General features: G+C 37.4%; 1 protein-coding gene across 4 annotated transcripts in view; it reads right to left on the bottom strand.

Moving 5' to 3' along the window:
- The window catches only part of KLF8 (KLF transcription factor 8), a 50,233-nt gene that overhangs the window by 13,497 nt on the left and 12,084 nt on the right, over positions 1-24,652 (bottom strand). For all 4 annotated transcript variants that reach the window (XM_050776964.1, XM_050776967.1, XM_050776965.1 and 1 more), the window contains 3 exons: positions 11,569-12,133; positions 7,508-7,619; positions 6,677-6,816 (listed from right to left, as the gene is read on the bottom strand). In XM_050776964.1, coding sequence (XP_050632921.1) covers positions 6,677-6,816; positions 7,508-7,619; positions 11,569-12,133 — 817 coding nt within the window. The remainder of the gene's footprint in view (positions 1-6,676; positions 6,817-7,507; positions 7,620-11,568; positions 12,134-24,652) is intronic.

The raw sequence follows: 24,652 nt of genomic DNA, 5'->3' as shown, positions 1-24,652 counted from the left end.
ATACATATGTAACAAACCTGCACATTGTGCACATGTACCCTAGAACTTAAAGTATAATAATAAAAAAAAGAATAAAAAACAATGAAGCAACAACTATAGTATCTACAAAATAGCCTCAAAAAGGCAAATCTAAGAGTTATCAGCCTTAAAGAGCAAGTAGATAATGAGATAGGGGTAGAAGTATTCAAAGGGATAATAACACGGAACTTCCCAACCTAGGGAAAGATATCAATATCCAAGTACAAGAAGGATAAAGAACACCAGGCAAATTTAACCCAAAGACCATTCAAAGCATTTAATATTTAAACACCCAAAGGTCAAGGATAAAGAAAGGATTCTAAAAGAAGCAAAAGAAAAGAAAGAAATAACATACGCTGGAGTTTCAATACCTTTGACAAGACTTTTTAGTAGAAACCTTAAAGGCCAGTAGAGAGTGGCACGACATATTTAAGATGCTGAAGGAAAAATAAACTTTTGCCCTAGAATAGCATATCTGGTGAAAATATCCTTCAAACACGAAGGAGAAACAAAGACTTTTCCAGATGAGCAAAAGCAGAGGGATTTCATCAATACCAGACTCATCCTATAAGAAATGCTAAAGGGAGTACTTCAATCAGAAAGAAAAGGACATTAATGAGCAATAAGAAATCATCTGAAGGTACACAACTCACTGGTAATATTGAGGACAAGGAAAAACACAGAATCAGGAAGAAATCCCAAACCTGAACAGACTAATCAACAAGTAATGAGACAAAAGCCATAATTAAAACTCTCCCAGAGGTGGAGGTTGCAGTGAGCTGAGATCATGCCACTGCACTCCAGCCTGGACAACAGAGTGAGACTCGGTCTCGGAGGGGTGGCGGGTGGGGGGTGGTGGGGGCGGTGGGAAAGTCTCCCAGGAAAGAAAGCCCAGGACCTGATGGCTTCACTGTCAAATTCTAACAAATATGTAAGATTAGCTCATATCCATTCTACTGAAACTATTTTGAAAAATAGAACAGGAAGAAGTACTTCCAAACTCATTCTATGAGGCCAGTATTACCCTGATACCAAAACCAGACAAAGACACATGAAAAAATGAAAACCATAGGTCAATATCACTGATGAATATTGATGCAAAAATCCTCAACAAAATTCTAGCAACACATTAAAAAAATAATTCATCATGGCCAAATGGGATTTATCCCACAGATGTGGGGATGGTTCAGCATATGCAAATCAATTAATGTGATACATCATATCAACAGAATGAAAGATAAAAATCATATGGTCATTTCAATTGATGCTGAAAAAGTATTTGATAAAATTCAACATCTTTTCCTAATAAAAATCCTCAGAAGACTGGGTATAGGAGAAACACACTTCAACATAATAAAAGTCATTAATTGCTGACCCATAAGTATCATACTAGAAGGGGAAATACTGAAATACTTTCCTCTAAGGTTGGGAACATGACAAAGATGCCCAATTTCACCTTTATTCATTGTAGTACAGGACGTCCTACCTACAGGAGTCAGATGAGAAAAGAATTAAAGATCATCCAAATTTGAAAGGAAAAAGACAAATTATCCTTGTTTGCAGAAGATATAATCTTATATTTGGAAAAACCTAAAGCCTCCAGAAAAAGAGCTATTAGAATTGACAAAAAAAAAATTTAGTAAAGTTATAGGATAAAAAACTTCCATACAAAATCTAAAACATTTCTATATGTCAACACGTGAACATTCTGAAAAAGAAATCAAGAAATAATCTCATTTATGATGGCTCCAAATAAAATGAAATACCTAGGAATTAACATAAACAAGAAAAGAAATGATCTCTACAATATATATTATAAAACAATGAGGATAGAAACTGAAGCAGAAACAAAAGGAAAGATATTCCATGTTCATAGAGTGGAAGAACAGATTTTGTTAAAATGTTTGTACTACTCAAAGCAATCTACAATTTTAATGTAATCTCTATCAAAATATTAATGACATTCTTCTGCATAAATGGAAAAAACAATCCTAAAATTTATATGGAACCACTTAAACCCAGAATAACCAAAGCTATCTTAAGCAAAAATAATAAAACTGAAGGAATCACATTATGTGACTTTACATTATACTATAGAGGTATAGTAATCACAATAGTGTGGTGCTGGCATACAACAGACACACAGATCAGTGGAACAGAATAGAGAACCCTGAGATAAATCTATGCATTTATAGTGAACTCATTTCAGACACAGGTGCTGAGAACATACATTGGGGAATGGACTGTCTCTTCAATAAACGGTGCTGGGAAAACTGGATATCATAGGTAAAAGAATAAACTAGAGCCCTATATCTCACCATATGCAAACATCAAATCAAAGTGGATTAAAGGCTTCTGTCTAAGATCTGAAACTATTACGAGAAAATATTGGGGAAACTCTCCAGGACATTGGACTGGGCAAAGATTTGTTGAGCAATACCCCACAAGCATAGGCAATCAAAGCAAAAATGGACAAATGGGGTGCCATAAAGTTAAAAAATCTTCTGGAAATAATCAACGAAGTGAAGAGATAACTCACAGAATGGGAGAAAATATTTGCAAACTACCCATCGGACAAGGGATTCACAACCAGAACATACAAAGAGTTCAAAAAACTCTATAGGAGAAAAATCTAATAATCCAATTTAAAAATGGGCAAAAGAGCTAAAAAGACATTTATCAAAAGAAGATAAACAGGCATATGAAAAGGTGCTTAGCATCACTGATAAGCAGAGAAATGTAAATCAAAACTACAATGAGATAACACCTCACCTCAGTTAAAATGGCTTTTATCCAAAATACAGGTAATAACAAATGCTGGTGAGAATGTGGAAAAAAGGGAACCCTCATATACTGTTGGTGGGAATGTAAATTACTACAATCACTATAGAGAACAATTTGGAGGTTTCTCAGAAAACAAAGTAGAGCTATCATAAGATCCAGTAATCTCACTGCTGGTTATATATCCAAAAGAAAGGAAATCAGTCTATCAATGAGATATCTACACTCTCATGTTTATTGCAGCAGTATTCACAACAGCCAGAATTTGGAAGTAACTGGTGTCCATCGACAGATGAATGGATAAAGAAAATGTGGTGCATATGGGCAAAACAGCTGAAAAGACATTATCACTCACCTGTTCATAGCCTCTAGGCAAAACAGCTAGGGCTCTGGGTCCTTCTATACACATTCTAACACAGCAAATGTAACATAGCAGATGTTTACAAGAAAGGAGGGCTTCCTCCTTGTCCAAGGTATCTAAGTCCCAATTCTGAGCTTGGAGACCACTATGGAGGAGTCTCCAAGGCAAAGGGCACACATGGAGAATGAGATCCTATCAATTGCAACAATATAGATAAAACTGGAGGTCATTATGTTAAGTGAAATAAGCCAGGCACAGAATGACAAACTTCACATGTTGTCACTTATTTGTGGTAACTAAAAATTAAAATAATTGAACTTACGTAGACAGAGGAAAAAGGATGATTACCAGAGGCAGGGAAGGATGGTGGGATGTCAGTGGGTCAGAGGGCAGTGGGGATGGTTAATGGGTACAAAAAATAGAAAGAATGAATAAGGTCTACCATTTGATAGCACAACAGCATCATTATAGTAAAAAAAAATCATTTAATCACACATTTAAAAATAACTAAAAGAGTATAATTAGATGGTTTGTAACACAAAGAATGCCCCATGCTTGAGGGGACAGATACACCCCTTTACCCTGATTTGACTATTACACATTGCATTCCTGTATCAAAATATCTCATGTAACTCAAATACATAAACCTACTATGTACCCACAAAATATGAGAATAAAATAAAAATAATTATTCATACTGATTAGGTTGTAAAGTGATAATATTTGTGATATATTGGGTTAAAATATGTATTATTAAAATTTTTAAAAGAAAGAAAAGAAAAGAAAACTCTATCAAGAAATTAAGTAGGGTTTTCTTATACAGATATTTGGGAGTGGACACTGCTTAAGATAGGTTTAGGGAAGAATTTTCTGGGCAGAAGACATTCAAATTGAGATCTAAAGGATAAGAAATGTCATGAGGTAAAATTAATAAGAGGCAAGATCCTATAGGGCCTTTTAGGGTACTCTATTTGAATTTCATTCAGAGTGTGACGGGAAGTCCTTGGAAGATTTTAAGTAGATGTTATATAATCTTATTTATATTTAAACAAAGCAAAACAAAAGCAAACAGATGAAAATCCTTTGGCTACTGTGTGGAGAATGAATTGTAGTGAGGAAAGAAGGCCTGTTACAATATTGCAGGGATGGGGGTACTTACACAATTGCCACATTATTTCCTAAAGCAACTAAGCCTATTGTAAGTCAAGCAGTTGGGGCAAATTAAATGTTGCTGTGAAAGGCCTTCAAGTGAGCATTCCTATGGTCACATACCCATGGCAAAGGTATGGGTCAGTCTTAAAACCTGAGTAGAATAAGAACAATTCTGAATATAAACAAAGTGAGGTTGGGGGCAGTAACTCATGTCTGTAATCCTAACACTCTGGGAGGTCGAGGCAGGCAGATGACTTGAAGTCAGGAGTTTGAAATCAGCCTGGCCAACATGGTGAAACCCCATCTCTATTAAAAACAGAAAAATTAGCTGGGCAAGGTGGCACATGCCTGTAATCCCAGCTACTTGGGTGGCTGAGACATAAGAGTCACTTGAATCCAGGAGGCAGAAGTTGCAGTGATCTGAGATTATACCAGGCTAAACTCCAGCCTGGGTGACAGAGCAAAACTCTGTCTCAAAAAAAAAAAAAAAAAAAGTACTGAGATTCATGGATTCATGTAGACATCCGTTGTCTTCATTCAACCACCAGCCATCTGGCTGTCATGATCTCTTATCAGATAAGGCATTCACCTATAACACTCAAAGCTAAGAATTGTCGATATTTTAGGGCGATTTTTTCCCTTCATATGGGAAGCTTACACCACTAGGGAGAAAAACAGTACTGAAATCTGAAAAGTAAATAAAAGTAAATTATATCTGTTATCTCAGTTTAAGAGTCGAGAGGTGACATAGGAAAGACAGCCAGACTTTTAGCATATTATAAAGCAATTTCCAAGAACTCCTAGAAGGTAGCCACACAATAGGTTACATTGAAATTCAATCCATAGAGTTCCAGATTAAAATAGTCAAGTGGGATCACCTAGTCCAAACCCTTCATCTTACAGTTGAGGAAACCTAAGATCAAAGAGGTAGGAAGACTTATCAGATCCCACAGCAGCTTAATTGGAGACTTGGAATATATGGAATATACATATAGTCAGCATCCATTTCCCATGGAAGAAAAGCAAACAAATACATCACTAAATAATAATAGTGTCATGGGAATGTTTGAATAATGCAGCCTAGAAATCACTCACCTGTTCATAGTCTCTAGGCACAACAACTAGGGCTCTGGGTCCTTCTACACAAATTCTAACATAGCAAATGTAACATAGCAGATGTTTACAAGAAAGGAGGGCTTCCTCCTTGTCCAAAGTGTCTAAGTCCCAATTCTGAGCTTGGAGACCACTATGGAGAAGGAGTCTCCAAGGCAAAGGGCACACAATGATAAACAACAAACTGCATCTGGCTTCTAGGCAGGTTTCTTTGAATTCCTGGGGTTATAAAAAATTTTTGAACTAGATGCCAACATTCAAAATCAAGGACATTTCACATAATCCGGATTTTTTTTTTTGCTTTTCTTTAACAATGAAATTTACTAATACAGTCGTCCCTCAGTATCCATGGGGGATTGATTTCAGAGCCACCTACATTCCTAACCCCACCCATTGGGTGGATAATGAAATCCATGGATGCTCAAGTCCCCGATACAAAATAACATAGCATTTGCATATAATCTATGCACATTCTCTCCTATATTTTAAGTCATCTCTAGATGTACTTATGTTACTTAATACCATGTAATGTTATGTAAGTAGTTGTTATACTGTATTTTAAAATTTGTATTTTTTTATTGTTGTATTATTATTTTTGTTGTTTTTTTAAAAATATTTTTGATCTGTGGTTGGTTGAATCCATGGATGTGGAATCCAAGAATATTGATGGCTGACTCTAGTGAGCTGGATTTGAGTGGCAGCTCTCCTTCTTCAGATCAGGTATGTGCTGTCCAGTTTGACAGGATCACTACCGGGTCTGTTTTATTTATTTATGTGCACCCTTTTATTTTTTTTAATGTGAACAAAGACACGTTAATGGTTAGTGGATTAAAGCCTGCTTTAATTTCAGATAGTTTAAATTGTTCTTGTGCTTTTCCATGCTTAGTAAAACTTGTGAGACCCTGGTAGTAAGGAAGGGAGTAATACCTTAATCTTTGCTTAAGTGTTGACTCCACAATTAGAAAGACCCACAGGGGCTCACTGAGAATGATGACTATTAAGACACCAGATTTAGTTTAGTGTTTTCCTAGGCCGGTTTTATAAAATTTGCCTTAGAGCAGGGACAAGAAATAGGGATAAAAACCATGAATGGAGCCTGTGCCCACGAGTATAAATGCATCAGTCTTTGTTTCAATACTTCATTCTCTGTCTCTCAGAAATTTTCTCTCTCTCGCTGCCCCTCTCTCTCTCTCTCTCTCTCGTGTGTGTGTGTGTGTGTGTGTGTTAGGGGTGAGATGGGAGTGGGCAGACCTGTATGGATTCTGCGGTGAGCTTTCAGGTGAGAGCTTTTGGTGTACACTTTGCTGCATCCTGCGAAGTCACATTGGTGAATCCGTCTTCTCTTCAAGTCAAGCGACTCTTCTCCCTGCATTTGGGCCATTGCTGCTGGTCTGATCAAAGAAATAGAGATAAAGCCAAACAGTGACTTTACAGTGAAGGCTTAAAAAAATGAATTTACATTCATTGGTGCCACCTCATATCTGCTTTTAATTTATGCGAATTTAATGCTAGGTCCCCCCAAAAAGAAATAATTGGAATAGTAAAAAAAATTCTGTCAACTAGGCCATTCTGCTCAGTAGGTACAGGTCTCTCAGTAGGTGCTCAGAGAAAGCATGCGAGGTGGTAGTGTTTCCTTCAGTGGTTGTGTTCCCAAATAGTGTGAGCATTTCACTTCAATAAGTTTCATTCTCCTGCTTAAAGAAATTTGATTTTCATACAACAGTTGTTGCTAAACACAAGCCAACTACTTCCAATTAGTTCTGATATTGAAAGACAAAGCTGTTTTAAACTTACAGAGAGAAACAATACACAACTACACTTTGTGGGAAATTTGAAGACTTTTCAAAAGAAAAATTGATGATTTACAGTTAGAACATAGCTCTACCATAACATGCATGTACATGCACATGTATGCACACAAACTCGTATACTTTCACTGGAAAGGTAGTCTCCCTACATTACTTGTCCTCAAATTCTTACTCTTGTGTCTGATCATTGGTTCCACCTATACATATGTGCAAATGTACACACATACACACACACATATACACAAAGACAGACTTGAAGACAAAAAGTACTCACTCTTGCTGTAGTCCCTGCAGACTCTGTAAGGCTGAGGATCCACTCTCAATTGTACTCTCCTCACTGTCACTTGGAATCTCCAGTGGAGACATGGAGGTGGGGTCAACTTTCACTAAAAGCAAAGAAAGGGAGCAGTGTGAGCTAAAAATATATGTGCCTCTTTAATCATTTTCAGAATTCCCAGTTTGTCCCACCTAAAGAAGTGGCAGCAAGATAGAAAAATAAAGAAAAAAACAAAGATGAAGGAAGTGTATTTGTATGGAAGGAAGAGAATAACATTTTATTTTATTATTTTGCATAGCAGGGAACAGAAATGCCTTTAAAGTAAGAGTAGTATGGAGAGTTCTGATACCACTAGAATGAGAGTGTCTGTAGGATATGGTTTGGGTATGATTCATCTCTATCTCCAGCTACCAGGACAGGGTCTGCTGAAAAGTTAGTTTCAACGTGTGTGTGTGTTGAATTGAACTCACTGAATAGCTCCTGGCTGTCCTAAAATCAAATTATAGGATTAGTCCAGATGTGAGAACATTTACCTTGGCCTTTGTGCTCTTAAACAGAAATGAGTCAATGAGATGAAACATACACCTACCACCTAGTAGGTGCTTGATACAACCTTCTTTTCCACCTATGTTGGGAGAAGCTGTCAAATATTCCTTATTATCAAACACTGATGTTTCTGATTCCTAACAAAACTCAATCAGGTGCTCAACAGTCTCCTAGATCCAGTGAAACCTTCAAAATTTCTATAGAGAAGAAACTTGGGGGTGGTGATAAGGTGGGGAACAAGTATTTGGTTAAAAGAGTTGTCCTATACTTTGCATATCATTCATTAAAAAGTTTTAAGCATGTATCTTGAGGTGTGCATGTTTGTGCATGTATGTGATATACAGGTACTGGTATCCTACAATTTTATATGCATTATAAGAAAACAAACAAAAAGTAGTACGTCATCTCACTTAAGTTAAAGTGGCTATTATCAAAAAGACAAAAGACAGTAAGTGCTGGTGAGTGTGTGGAGAAAAGGGAACCCTTACGCACTGTTGATGGGAATGTAAACTAGTTATAGCCTTTACGGAAAACAGTATGGAGGTTCCTCAAAAAATTAAAATTAGAACTACCGTATGATCTGGCAATCTCCCTTCTGGGTATATATCCAAAGGAAATAAAATCATGTGCCCAAAAGATATCTTCATCCCTGTTTAGTGCAGCATTATTCACAATAGCCAAGATGTGGAACCAACCTAAAATATCTATCAACAAATGAATGAATAAAGGAAATGTGACACACACACACACACACATATACAATATAATATTATTCAGCTATAACAAAGAACAAAATCCTGACATTTGTGAGAGCACAGATGAACCTGGAGGACATTATGTTAAGTGAAATATGCCAGGCACAGAAGGACAAATAGTGCATGATCTAACTCATATTTGGAATCCAAAAATTTAATCTCATGCAAGTAGAGTAGAATGGTAGTTACCAGAGGCTGGGGTGGCTAGTGGGGAGGGGGATGGGGAGATGTTGGTCAAAGGATGCATAATTATAGTTAGATAGGAGGAATACATTTCAAGAGATCTATCAGATAGGAGGAATACATTTCAAGAGATCTATTGCATAGCAAGGTGAGTATAGTTAATGATGATACACTTTATTAAAATTGTAAAGAGAATGGATATTAAGCGCTCTCACCACAAAAATGATAATAAGGTAATGCATTTGTTATTTAGCTAGATTTAACCATTCCAGAATGCATATATACTTCGAAACATCATGCTATAGATGATAAAACATACAATATTACCTGTCAATTTTTAAGGGTAAGAAAATACAAATTTTGATACGTTCTTCTTGCACTCCAATTGTTTTATATGTGCCCCCTAAGGTTTAGTAAGCCCACCATTTTGGATACCGATGTGGTTTGGCTGTGCCCCCACCCAAATCTCAACTTGAATTGTATCTCTCAGAATTTCCACATGTTGTGGGAGGGACCCAGGGGGAGGTAATTGAATCATAAGGGCCAGTTTTCCCCTGCTATTCTCATGATAGTGAATAAGTCTCATGAGATCTGATGGGTTTATCAGGGGTTTCTGCTATTCTTTCTTCCTTATTTTTCTCTTGCTGCCACTAAGTAAGAAGTGTCTTTTGCCTCCCGCCATGATTCTGAGGCCTCCCCAGCCATGTGGAACTGCAAGTCCAATTAAACCTCTTTTTCTTCCCAGTCTCGAGTATGTCTTTATCAACACCATGAAAACGAACTAATACAGATACCATTGGGCCAATGCCCTTAGCTTGGAACCACATTGAGCACATTTAAAATTTATTCTGTTTATTTAGAGTGGCTCTGATGGACTGATGATATTATGGAGACTATTCAAAGCTCCTTCAAACCATCCCTTGATGCTACCACTGCCTTTATCTCAGCAAACTATCATACGGGAAATTTTATTTCCTTTTTTATTTGTTTCCTTTTTTTTGGTTTGTTTGTTTGGCTCTCCTTTCGTATATGGAATGGATCTCATATCTCAAAATAAGATTGTGAACACTTATCATTACCACACTTAACCACTAGTCAATGATAATATTTGTATTCAGAAGACCAGTGCAGTCTCAGCAACTTGATGCTTAGTAGTATATTGTTTTTCAGCCTCCTACATTTAGTATAGGGCATCAAATTTCAAAGGTAGAGACTCTTTTATACTAAGCTGAAATCTGCTTCCTAATCATTTCCACCCCTTGCCCTTTTCGATATATGCAAAACTTTATCAACCTGCTTTAGAGGCCACATAATTTTCCTTGATCATTCCTGATTACAAACTAAAACAGATATACCTCTGGGAGGAGAACTAGTGGTTGGGGAATAGTGGTGGAAGACAGACTTAATTTATACCTTTCTGAATTTTTGAACTTATTTTAAAAATAAAATGGAAGATTATAGCATTTGAATTCTCTCTTGGACAAATTTTCAAGTTTGTTTATCAAATTATCTGTTGCAAGACAACTAAGACAACTACTAGCACTGTGTTAAGTTCTCTGGAGGCATACATTAAAAAAATTAATATAGAGTATTATTTTTGAGGAATCTACAATTCAGTTGTGAAAATAATGCCCAGACACTTGTGATACAGGCAAATAAATAAGTAAAATGGAAAGTGATAGATGCCAAATGAGGAAGAACACAAGGAAGATGACAATATTTCAATTACTTCTTTTGTAGGGAAGAGAAAAGGAAAAGTATTGGTAGAGACAGGAGCTAATACTGGCTAAGTATGTTTGAGATAGAAATATTGTTCTCAGCTTTTCCACCAAAGCATTCTGAAGGCGTAAAATAAACACATTATCCTGAAAAGTCCGAGGGTGGATGCCTTTAGTAAGCTTAACCTCTTTTTGAAGTGTGTGGTTTATCTTAACAGGTTTTGCAAATTTTGCATTTTGTAATACAAGATAATCATATTTTAAATATAAAATGCTTTAAATTATTTAATATCAAATAATATGGAAGTTCCAGGAAGTTGTTTGATATGTCACTGATAGATATGCATACCTGGTCGAGAAGCATGGTCTAATCAAGAGTCATTGTACATTCTTTTTTTTTTGAAACGGAGTTTTGCTCTGTCACCCAGGCTGGAGTGCAGTGGCATACTCTTGGCTCACTGCAAGCTCTACCTCCTGGGTTCATGCCATTCTCCTGCCTCAGCCTCCCGAGTAGCTGGGACTACAGGCGCCTGCCACCACGCCCGGCTAATTTTTTGTACTTTTAGTAGAGATGGGGTTTCACCATGTTAGCCAGGATGGTCTCGATCTCCTGACCTCATGATCCACCCACCTCGGCCTCTCAAAGTGCGGGGATTACAGGCATGAGCCACCATGCCCGGCCGAGTCATTGTACATTCTTAAGCATTAAAAAGACATGATAAAAACAGTACTTATGAAAGATTACTGTTGAAGCAGTGTCCAGGAATAACTGGAGGTGAAGAGAGACAGGAGATAGGATGACTCAAAAAGGGAATAGATTCAGGAAGGCCAGGAAAGGGGCAATATTGTTACTTACCTGATCCAGCATTTTTACCATCTCCTCCAATGAGTGGGACTGTAATGGCTGCAGGGCCCCCATCTGCAGGCAAAGCAGTATACACCATGGGCAGAGACTGCACTACCACTGGGATGGTCTTCAGGCCACCCATCTTATTTGGCAGACTGACTGAGGGGATAGTGTGAATGACATGTAAGATCTGCTGGCCACCAGTGCTCTGAGAGGAGGTCAGGACAGAGCCTGGGGTCAGAACAGTAGGAATGTTTGCTGAAGTGCTCATGTCAGATGTTGACGTGGACACCACAAGGGTCTGGGGAGCAGACTGTGGCTTCGGGGGACGTACTGGAGCTTGTAGCATGCTAGCAGGCTGGAGAGGAGCCTTGGGCTTGTGAAAGGAGAGGTCAACTGGTTCCACTTGGGGCAGGCTGAAATCACTAGCCAAAAGTTCTTCTGGGGGCTCAATCTTGATGTCATTAAACAGTGCTGGGTTCTCCATGGGGTTGGCATCCAGGAGTGTTGGAGAAGTCATATTACTTCTGTATTCTATCTCAGAGGGATCTCTGTTCCGAACAGAACTAGTGACCTTAAATAAACAAATGAGAGATGCGTAAGTCAGTGTTAGTACCCTGAAGAGACATGCAAGCAATGTAAAAAAGAAATCTCTATTCATTTCACATGGAAGGAATACATGGTGCTGGGAGAAATAAGGCAAGAGTAAACTAAAGAGAAAAAAGGAAGGGAAACTTTACTGAGTACCAGTAAGTACCAGGTACTGTATCAGGCAATTGTTAAAAATTATTTCATTTAACCTTCACAACAATCTTGCAAAACTATTTAAAGTCAACACTTTATGAGCATCCACTATAAGCTTAGTGGCAGCTCACATGAATAAAGTACAGCCAATAAGTACATACTAACATACTAAATATAATGATAGAATAATGTGACTAGTTTATAAATCATTCCATACTAAATAATGTAACAGGCATACAAGCAAGGCGTTTTAGAAAAACAAAAGGGAATGACTCATTCTGTCTAGAAAAGGAAGGCTTCAAGGAGGAGATGATACTTCAGATGAGTCATAGAAAATTAATAGAAATTTTCTAGGCAGATAAGAGATAAGAAAGATATTCCTGTCTATAGAGCCATAACAACAGACAATATAATTACAGAATAAACTATGAAATAAACTTGCAATACAGTTAGTTGTATTATATGCAAAATTGAACTCTGTAACTTTTTAATTCTGGGATTTTTTAAGAAAACTAATAAATGATTTAAATGATCATAAATGATTTAAACTAATAAATAATTTTATTAGTTTAAAAAACTAATAAATTTTTTTAAAAAGCTAATAAATGATAACTTTATATGTAATATATGAAGTAAAGCCTTAACCTAATTAAAAACTTTCTAAGAATTCCATGAATTCAAAGGTCAAGGATATAACGAACTGTGTATGCCACTGCCAAGCAACACTCTGGATCTTGAAGATGAGTTTGGAGATGGTGGTACCTCTTTAGCCAGTAAATAAACAAGCCTCCATTATCTATTAGCATTATATTTGAATTATTGGAGTTTTAAATTATGAAAAATTTTAAGGAATACATCCTTTATATAAAACATAGCCACTTTTAGTTTTGTATATTTGGAAGATGAGGAAAGGTAGAGTTCAATGAAAGGTTGGCTGATAGAAGATAATTGTTTGGAAGAGAGGAATAACAAGGGAAGAAGTATTTCTGTGAGATTTAACTAGCTTCTCAATGAAGATTGATTGAAAGAGGAATAAAACTAGATTAAAAGAAATTCAAAAGAAAGCACGTGGAAAAATCACGATGAGACGTAAAAATATTTGACTATTGACTGGATATTGGACAATATTAATGAATTATTGTTAATTTTAAGGTGTGATAATTACGTTATGCTTACGATTTTTTAAAATTTAGGTGAGAGATAATAAGGGTCTGAATTCAGAGAGTAATAAGTGGCAGGGGAGGCAGTGTCTTCTTGCTCTGACTTTATTTTAAAAACACTCAGAGTGCTGCAGTGAGCTATAATCACATCACTGCACTCCAGTCTGGGTGACAGAGCAAGACTCTGTGTCAAAAACACATGACAAAAACCCTCAGAGCAGGCTGGGAATGAGTAACAGCACCAAAAACCCATCCGTGCTTTGTCTCCAGAATTTAGCCAAACTACCATCTTCTTTTCCCTTCTTTTACGCTACAACACTCTTGGTTTCTTGATTTGCAAGCCCCTATCCCAACTCAGCCCTTGTTTGTGGTCCAAATATTGCTTCAATCTGCTCCTCCAGGACATGATTTCTGTGATTTGTCCCACTGTTTCACATACTGCGAATGTAACCCATCCCTCATGGGTGGATTTGAACCATCCAGATAAGGGGGGAGTAGAATCCTGTTGACAGGGAGAGGAAGTTGTCAAGATTGGCTCTGCTGAACATAAAACTCCCCTGTTCTCAGAATCCCTCAAATCAACTTAAGGTCTTATTTTTCCTACATTTCCCACATATCTCTTCACTTGAGTAGCTCTATTCCCAGATTAAAAAGATAGAATCCAAGGAAACTTCAAAAGAAAAAATGTTATGTTATCTCTTTCCATAGTCTCTCTATCATTGCTGTCAATAACAGTGAGAAATAGAGTTACAATAGAAAGCATAAGAAGAGGTTCAGTGTAGGGCAGGCACGGTGGCTCATGCCTGTAATCCCAGCACTTTGGGAGGCCAAGGCAGGTGGATCACTTGAGGTCAGGAGTTTGAGACCAGCCTGGCCAACATGGTAAAACCCCATCTCTACTAAAAATGCAAAAATTAGCCAGGTGTGGTACCATGCACCTGTAGTCCCAGTTACTCGGGAGACTGAGGCAGGAAAATTGCCAATGCACTTCAGCCTGGGCGACAGAAAGAGACTCTGTCTCAAAAAAAAAAAAAAAAAAAAAAATTCACTGTAATATCATTTTCTATAAGAATACAGTTGTGGGTGCAGGTGTATAAATAAACACAACTTGTCATTGAGATTAAGAAAGGATTTAGCTAAATTTTAGGGGCTTTTTGGACTCTAAGCTTTAGGCCCAGAAACCTGAAAAAGCTGAAGCTTTGAATCCTAACTATAAAATAAACACTACTTTGGCAACGTTTACTCTCTTTTGCCAAAGAAAGGCCATTTCAGTGAGCTGAGTGCTGCCTACAACAATGTTACTAGCTCAAGGCCTTGTGCTTAGCTGACACTTGATCTGCAGGTATGCATTTTATTGAAAAACATTATCTAGGAACATCTAAAATGTAAACTGATTGATGAAAGTCAAGAAACTGAAGAACTGATAGTCTATTCTTATTGCCTTGATGAGATACAGTGTTACAGGGTCCTGCTCCAACAGGCCATCATTAGTTGTCCTTTTATAGACTAAACCTATTTTGTGGTTTGCCAATTCTTAACCAAACCCTGTCTGCAGCAGGGCTTCAATCACTACTTCTCTCCTGCCATCAAAAGGCTTTGAGAGAAATGTTGGAATGCCAGTTGTTTGGGTTTTAGTATCTTAATAGTAACTTCCTCAAAGCATATCAACACATACTTTTTTTTGTACATATCATCCAAGTATGCCTCTTATGTCTAAGTGAATCTATCTTGTAGCAAGTATTTTCTGGGTGTAAATATTGTCTTCTGAATGCAAGCTTTCTTGAGAAAACAGACTGTTCTTAAAACTAGGTCTCAAGGTTGACCTTACTGCTCCTTCCTTTGTGGCCTAAAGACAAGCATTCCATATCTATACACTATTAGGCTGAATAAATTTTGTGTGCACTGAGGATTCTTTTTTTCAATATGATCAAAATAATTTTAATAGAAATATTGCTATACAGTCTAACTTATTCTGTATTTTGAATATAACCCACCCTATGGTTAAAAAAAACCCCAACACACTATTTGCTTTACCTTATCTTTGTAGATAGCATATTATGCTTGAACGTTCTGAAGAAGACCTTCAGGTCTTGATTGAGTGAGTTTTTGTCCCTAGAATTTTGGTGATTTTAAGAATCCTCACTAAGATGACTCGGGATGGCTACCTATTTCACGCTTCACTGAATGTAATCACTTCCGCTTTGAAAGCTCATCCAAAGATTGTTCTGCCACCAGATTTTTCTTTTAAAGTAATCTTTCTTCATCTTTAGCGTGGTGTGATGGCTTCAGTTTTTAAGGGTTCTCTAGTCAATCACTATCAAAGAGAATAGCTACTTTCCCCATTAGGTATTTTAAGACTTTATCCTGAATTCCTGGATTTCTGAATCTATGAAGAAGGTTGTGCACGAAAGAAAACAAAGAAACTTAGGAGTGGTTTGAAGACAAGCTTGCATTTCCACAGTGCTACTCCTCAAATACACAGAATCCTTATCAGGTTTCCTTAAGCCAATTTGAGTGGACAAAAAATTATAAAAAGAGTTATTTATTCATAAATTACTAAAGATGAGACCCTTTCAGTTCTTAGGAAACACCCCTCTCAATTCTAGAAATAAACTCTGAGAAAAGTTGGTCAATTTCACAAATATTTAAGCATTTGATTAAGATAGGTAGAGAAGCCCTGAGAATCCGTGGAATCAACTGTTACAAAGTTTCCACTTTTCATGTATTTAAAACAGCTCTGATGTGGATATGAACAGACATTTTTCAAAAGAAGACATTCATACACCAACAGACACATGAAAAAATGCTCATCATCACTGGCCATCAGAGAAATGCAAATCAAAACCACAATGAGATACCATCTCACACCAGTTAGAATGGCAATCATTCAAAAGTCAGGAAACAACAGGTGCTGGAGAGGATGTGGAGAAATAGGAACGCTTTTACACTGTTGGTGGGATTGTAAACTAGTTCAACCATTACAGAAAATAGTATGGCGATTCCTCAAGGATCTAGAACTAGAAGTACCATATGACCCAGCCATCCCATTACTGGGGATATACCCAAAGGATTATAAATCATGCTGCTATAAAGACACATGCACACGTATGTTTATTGCGGCACTATTCACAATAGCAAAGACTTGGCATCAACCCAAATGTCCATCAGTGACAGACTGGAATAAGAAAATGTGGCACATATACACCATGGAATACTATGCAGCCATAAAAAAGGATGAGTTTGTGTCCTTTGTAGGGACATGAATGCAGCTGGAAACCATCATTCTTAGCAAACTATCACAAGAACAGAAAACCAAACACCGCATGTTCTCACTCATAGGTGGGAACTGAACAATGAGATCACTTGGACTTGGGAAGGGGAACATCACACACCGGGGCCTATCACAGGGAGCGGGGAGGGGGGAGCGATTGCATTGGGAGTTATACCTGATGTAAATGACGAGTTGATGGGTGCTGACGAGTTGATTGGTGCAGCACAGCAACATGGCACAAGTATACATATGTAACAAACCTGCACGTTATGCACAGGTACCCTAGAACTTAAAGTATAATAATCATAAAAAAATTTAAAAAAAAAGAAAGTGGTAATGCAAGATTAGAAAGAAAAGAACAAAATACTATAGACAGCACAGTAGGTGGAAGGAGAGGAAGGGATGTTATAGAAACACGATAAAGCCTAGGCTCCTCCCAAACAGAAAGAGGAAACCTGTTTTTGTAAACAGGTGCCTTCCAGCTTTGCTCTGGGTTAAACCAATTAGTTTTATGCCTGTCATATGCACAATGTCATATGTGCACACATATGTTGTACACATTCATTGTTTAGGTCAAAAAGTCTGTTTAACCTTCTAAAACCCAAGTCTTTTTCCAATAAGAGCGTTATGTGTTTGTGATTAGAAAAAGGAGAGGTGGATGGAAATGGGTATTATTAGAAAGCTAGACTTAATCTAACAAACCTGGCAATTTTAAGAGATTGGGATAGTAGCAGCCACAATCAGGCAAAATGAGATCAGAAATGTACATATGTATGTATATATGTATATGTATGCATATATTTGTTCACTAGGTATTTGTTTAGTACCTAGCACAAAACTATAGAAAATGTGAAAAATACTAAATCAGTTTTTCTTCCTCAAATAATCTAAGGTTGTTTTTAGGTGATACATGGATGAAGTTATTTTAATATTTATGTTTCCTCTGTTGTACTGTACGTTGGAAAATATATATAACACATTGTAGTGGGCTGAATGGTTACCCTCAAAAAGACCCGTCCACACTTCAATTCCCAGAATCTTTTCGGAAAAAGTATCTTTGCAGATATAATTAAAGAACTTGAAGAGAGCCTGCTGGATTATCTGGGTGGGCCCTAAATTCTATGACTAGTGTCCTTCTAAGAGACATACAGAGGAATAACACACAAAGACACAGAGGAGAAGGTAATGTGAAGATGTAGACTGACAGTGGAGTGATTGGGCTACAAGCCAAAGAACACCTGTATGTACTAGAAGCTGGAAGAGGCAAGGAAAAGATTCTTCACTAAAGCCTTCAGAGGCAGCATGACCCTGACAATAACTTGATTTCAGATTTCTGGCCTCTAGAACTGTGAGAGAACACATTTCTCTTGTTTTAACCCACCTAGTTTGTGGTAGTTTGTTTCAGCAATTCTTGGAAAGTAATACCTCACATCAAACCAAGAATTCTCCAGATAGCTTAGGACAAAACTAATATAGTTTTATTTATTTAAATAATTTGTAAAGTATGTAAATAATATTGGTGGCAAGGATGTGGCAAAAATCATGAATGTGGTAAGTAAATAACTGAAGTTTGGGAGACAAAAAATATTACAGGGGAGACAAGAGATATTTACATAAAGCAGTTGACAATAGAGAACAGGTACCACATTAGTGACTAATACAGATAATTTAGTGTTCCAGGAGCATGAGTTCACTAGAGAGTCGTGATAGTTGGGGTTTTCTGTGAATGTTTCATGGAAGAGATGGAATTGGAATTTGAGTCCTAAGAAAAGTGAAGAGTTTGGTGAGCTATACAAGCTCATTGAGGCACAATGCATTTAGAAAAAACAGTGTGGGGAAAAGTGGCACAGAAATGTATGAAGCCTCAGAATGCAGCCCAGCTTTAAAAAGAGAGAAGGAAAAAAAAAGAAATGTATGAGCCAATTTGATAGTATCATGGAAATATTGTTCATTTTCTTGGGCGTGAGAGTGTTGATGTAGTTATGTAGGACAATGTCATTATTTGTAGGTGATGCATGCAGAATAATTTAGGGGTGAAGTTTCTTGATGCAACTTACAATAGTAATAAAATGGGGGGGGGAGAGAGAGAATTAGGCTGTGTGAAAATATGTGCCAAATATTAACAATATTAAATTAGGGTAAAGGAGAGACATGTATGATAAAATTTAACCCTAACACTGCTCATACATTTTGACCAAGACATCCCACTTGTAGGAAGTAATCAGAAATGAAAACTAAAGGGCAGGTGACAACCAAGTGCTCATTCACTGTATGGTATGTTGATATAGGATATGTAACAAACCTGTACGTTATCCACATGTACCCTAGAACTTAAAAGTATAATAAAGAAAAAAAAAAGAAAAAAAAAAGAAATTTAGAGAAGGGAGAGCAGCATATGTGCCCTGAGCTACACACCCACCCAGTAATCCTATCTTTTGACATAAACAAATCCTATAATGAATCAAACCAGGAGGCTTCTCCACACTAGAATGATGCCAGCATTGTGTAGTTGCAGAACACAAACTCCTAGCCCTTGTCACCTGAGACATGGCCAGTGTGCTATGGCCATGTATCACAAGCACTCTGGCTTTTCTAAAACAAGATATCCTGAAAATGCCAAGAAACAAACAAAAAAGTGCTTAGATCCCTTACTATCCAGACTTTTCTATACACTGAACCAATTTCAAAGTGCCTCCAAATTCTGGAAGTTCAGTATGCTTAAAGAATGCATAGAAAACCATTTCTAGAATTATACTTAGGTACACTGAGATTTCAAAATAAGGTAGCTTTGGCCAGACGCAGTGGCTCACGCCTGTAATCCCAGCACTTTGGGAGGCCGAGGCAGGCGGATCATGAGGTCAGGAGAGGCTATTCTCCTAAGGGAATTAATGCAGGAACAGAAAACCAAATACTGCATGTTCTTATTTATGAGAGCTAAATGTTGGGTACTCATGGACATAAAGATGGCAAAAATAGACACTGGGGACTACTAGAAGAAAGAGGGAGAGAGGAGAACAAGGGTTGAAAAACCACTGAATACTACGCTCACTACCATGGTGACAAACCTCCATATCCTAAACCTCAGCATCACACAATACACCCATGTAACAAACCTGCACGTGTATCCCCGAATCTAAAATAAAAGTTGAAGACACTCAACAAAGAAACATCAGACTTAATCTGCACTATAGACCAAATGGATCCAATATATATTTACAGAACATTTCATCCAATGGCTGAAGAATACACATTATTTTCCTCAGCACAAGGATCATTCTCAATGACAGACTATATGTTAGGTGACAAAACACATCTTAAGACACTCAGAAAACCTGAAACAACATCAAGCATCTTCTCTGACCACAATAGAATAAAACTAGAAATTAATAACAAGAGGAATTTTGGAAACTATACAAACACCATACACCACTAGTATTATAAAACATGAATTTATTAATGTTTAATAATATTAAACTATAATTTAATTAGGGAAATTAAAAAATATGCTCCTGCCAGGCATGGTGGCTCATGCCTGTAATCCCAGCACTTTGGGAGGTGGAGGTGGGCAGATCACCTGAGGTCGGGAGTTCGAGACCAGCCTGACCAACATGGAGAAACTCCGTCTCTACTAAAAATACAAAATTAGCCGGACGTGGTGGTGCATGCCTGTAATCCCAGCTACTCGGGAGCCTGAGGCAGGAGAATCACTTGAACCCAGGAGGCGGAAATTGCAGTGAGCTGAGATCACACCGTTTCACTCCAGCCTGGGCAACAACAGTGAAATTCCATCTCAAGCAAACAAACAAACAAACAAAAAAAATTGCTCCTGAATGACCAGTGAGTCAATGAAGAAATTAAGAAGAAAATTGAAAAATTTCTTGAAACAAATAATAATGGAAAACAACATATCGAAACCTATGGAATATAGCAAAAGCCATCATAAGAGGGAAGTTTTATAGCTACAAGTGCCTAAATCAGAAGACAGAAAAAACTTCAAATAAACAATCTAATAATTCATCTTAAAGACCTAGAAAAGCAATGATACCTGCATATTCTTTTTGAAAAAAAATAGAAAAGCAAGAGCAAACCAAACCCAAAATTAGTAGAAGAAATAACAAAGATGAGAGAAGAAATAAATGAATTTGAAATAAAACTATACAAAAGATCAATGAAATAAAAAGTTGTTTTTTGAAAAGTTAAACAAAATTGACAAACCTTTAGCCAGGCTAATGAGAAAAAAAAAGAGAGAAGATCCAAATAAACAATATCAGAAATGAAAAAGGAGACATTAAAACTGATATTGTAGAAATTCAAAGGATCATTAGTGGCCACTATGAGCAATTACATGTCAATGAATTGAAAAATCTAGAAAAAAATGAGCAAATTCCTAGACACATATAACCTAACACGATTGAACCATGAAATCCAAAACATGAACAGACCAATAACAAGTAATGAGATTGAAGCCATAATAAAAAAGTCTCCTAAAACAAAAGCCCAGGACCTGATAGTTTCACAGCTGAATTCTACCAAACATTTAAAGAAGAATTCATACCAGTTCTACTGAAACTATTCTGAAAAATAGAGGAGGGACTATTTCCAAACTCATTCTACAAGGCCAGTATTACCCTGATACCAAAACCGGACAAAGACACATCAAAAAAAAAAAAAAAAAAAAAAAAGAAAAAAGAAAATTACAGGCCAATATCTCTGATGAATACTGATGCAAAAATCCTCAACAAGCTACTGGCAAACCAAATTCAACAATATATTAGAAAGATCCTTCATCCTGACCAAGTGGGATCCCTGGGTGCAAAGACAGTTCAACATATACAAATCAATCAATGTGATAAATAATATCAATAGAATGAAGGATAAAAATCGTGATTATTTCAACTGACGCTGAAAAAGTGTTTGATAAAATTCAACATCCCTTCAAAAACCTGGGGATACAGGTAACACCTTATCATAATAAAAGTCATATAAAACAGACCAACAGCTAGTATCATATTGAATGGGGAAAAACTGAAAGCCTTTCCTGTAAGACCTGGCACATGTCAAGGATGCCCATTGTCAACACTGTTATTCCACATAGTATTGGAAATCCTAGCTAGAACCATCAGAAAAGAGAAAGATATAAAGGGCATTCAAATTGGAAAATAAGAAGTCAAATTATTTTTGTTTGCAGATGATATGATCTTATATTTGGAAAAACCTAAAAACTCCACAAAAAACTATTAGAACCGATAAACAAATTCAGTAAAGTTGCAGTATAGAAAATCAAACTAATCAAATCAGTAGCATCTTTATGCCAACAGTGAACAATCTGAAAAAGAAATAAAAAAGTAAACCTGTTTACAATAGCCACACATAAAATTAAATACCTGCAAATTAACTTAACCAAAGAAGTGGGAGATGTCTACAACGAAAACTATAAAACACTGATGAAAGAAATTGAAGAGAACATCAAAAAATGGAAAAATATTCTATGCTCATGGATTGGAAGAATCAATATTGTTGATATGTCGATACTGACAGGGACAGGAGGCAGGGAAATTCTAGGCAGAAGTGGGCAGGTCCCTGGTGAGGGCCCCACCCTGAAGCCTGGAACCACGGGGTCCAAAGTGAGAACTTACATTTCCGTTTTCCTGCTTGAATGTTGCCTTTTCCACAACCACCCATGGCTGACCCTGCCCCCTATCCTGTGTCCATAAAAACCCAGGCTCAGCTGGCAGAGAGAGAAGCAGCTGAACGTTGGAGATTATAGTTGGATGTTGGAGAGAAGCAGCTTGACTTCAGAGGGACAGCTTGACGGCATAGCTTTGGGGAGGAGTCCAGATGGGGACACCTGGACTCCAGGGGAAGATTACCTTCCTGCTCCATCCCCTTTTCAGCTCCCCCTCCCACTGATAGCCACTTTGATCAGCAATAAAATCCCCCACATTAGCCACCTTCGATTCATTGTGTAACCTCATTCCTCCTGGATGCCAGACAAGAACTTGAGTGTGGGTGCAAAAGGTTGTCACACTGACCCTCCGGTGAGCTGTTAATGCTTAAGCCATCCATAGACAGCAAAGCTAAAAGGGCACTGTAACACTCCTTCTGGGGCCTCAGGGGTCGCAGGCACCCACCAGACCCTGCTGCGGGCTGCGCATAGAGTTTTGCTCCTGCCGGTGCCCAAAGGCACTCACCCCAGCTCCTGCACCCAGTGACCTGTGCTTCCCGTCCCACAAGGGCTAGAACACAGCAGGTTTAAGTGAGTGGAATTCGTCCCTGCTAGTGCCAAAGTGCCAGCTAGGTCCAGCACCAGTGCACTCCAGTTCCCACCCATGAAGGGGTCAGGGAAATATCCCGCTTCAATACTACCCCAAACACAATATAGATTCAATAAAATCTCTATCAAAATACCAATGACATTCTTGGCTGGGCACAGTGGCTCATATCTGTAATATCAACACTTTGGGAGGCTGAGGTGGGTGGATCACTTGAGATTAGGAGTTTGGGACCAGTCTGGTTAACATGGTGAAACCCCATCTCTACCAACAAAAAAAAAAAAAAAATTAGCTGGGCATGGTGGCACATGCCCATAGTCCCTGCTACTTGGGAGGCTGAGGCACAAGAATTGCTGGAAGCCAAGAGGTGAAGGTGGCAACGAGCCGAGATTGTGCCACTGCACTCTGGCCTGGGCAAAAGAGTGAGACAACATCTCAAAAAAAAAAAAAAAAAAAAAAAAAAAAAAAAAAAAAAAAAAAGACATTATCTACAAAAATAGAAAAACAAAATCCAAAAATTTATATAAAACCACAAATATCCAGAATAGCCAAAGTTATCCTAAGCAAAAAGAACAAAACTGAAGGAATCACATTACCTGACTTCAAGTTATACTACAGAGCTATAGTAACCAAAATGGCATTGTATTGGCATGAAAACAAACATATAGCACGGTGGAACAAAATGGAGAACCCAGAAATAAATCCATGCATCTACAAAGAATTCATTTTTTACAAAGGTGCCAAGAACATACATTGGGGAATGGGTGTTCTCTTCAATGAATGGCGCTAGGAAAACTGGATATCCATATGCAGAACAATGAAACCAGAGCCCTACCTGTAACCATATACAAAAATTAAATTAAAATGGATTAAAGAGTTAAATCTAAGACCTCAAACTATGAAGCTGCTGCAAAAAATATTTGGGAAAATCTCCGGGACATTGGTCTGGGCAAAAATTTCTTGAGCAACCCCACAAACACAGGCAACCAAAGCAAACAGGAACAAATGGGATCACATCAATTAGAAAGCTTCTGCACAGCAAAGGATTCAGTCAATAAAGTGAAGAGACAACCCATAGATTGGGAGAAAATATTTGTAAACTACCCATCTGACAACAGATTAATCACCAGAATATATAATGAGCTCAAACAACTCAATAGAAAAAAGTCTAATAATTCAACTTAAAAATGGGTAAAACATTTGAATAGATATTTCTCAAAAGAAGAGATACAAATGGCAAACAGGTATATGAAAAGGTGCTCAACATTGGTGATCATCAGAGAAATTCAAATCAAAACTACAATGAGATATCATCTCACCACATTCAAAATGGCTTTTATCCAAGAGACAGGCAATAATAAATGCTGGTGAGGATGTGGAGAACAGAAAACACTTGTGCACTGTTGGTGGGAATGTAAATTAGTACAGCCACTATGGAGAACAGTTTGGAGGTTCCTCAAATAATTGAAAATTCAGCTACTATATGATCCAGCAATCCCACTGCTGGGTATATACCCAAAAGAAAGGAAATCAGTATATCAAAGAGATATCTGCACTTCCATGTGTGTTGTAGCACTATTCACAATAGCTAAGATTTGGAAGCAACCTAAGTATTCATCAACAGATGAATGGATAAAGAAAATGTG

The sequence above is a fragment of the Macaca thibetana genome, chromosome X, assembly GCF_024542745.1.
Source record: "Macaca thibetana thibetana isolate TM-01 chromosome X, ASM2454274v1, whole genome shotgun sequence".
Taxonomy (NCBI): domain Eukaryota; kingdom Metazoa; phylum Chordata; class Mammalia; order Primates; family Cercopithecidae; genus Macaca; species Macaca thibetana.
The sequence above is the reverse complement of the archived record's forward strand: the minus strand, read 5'-3'. Positions and strand labels throughout refer to the sequence as shown.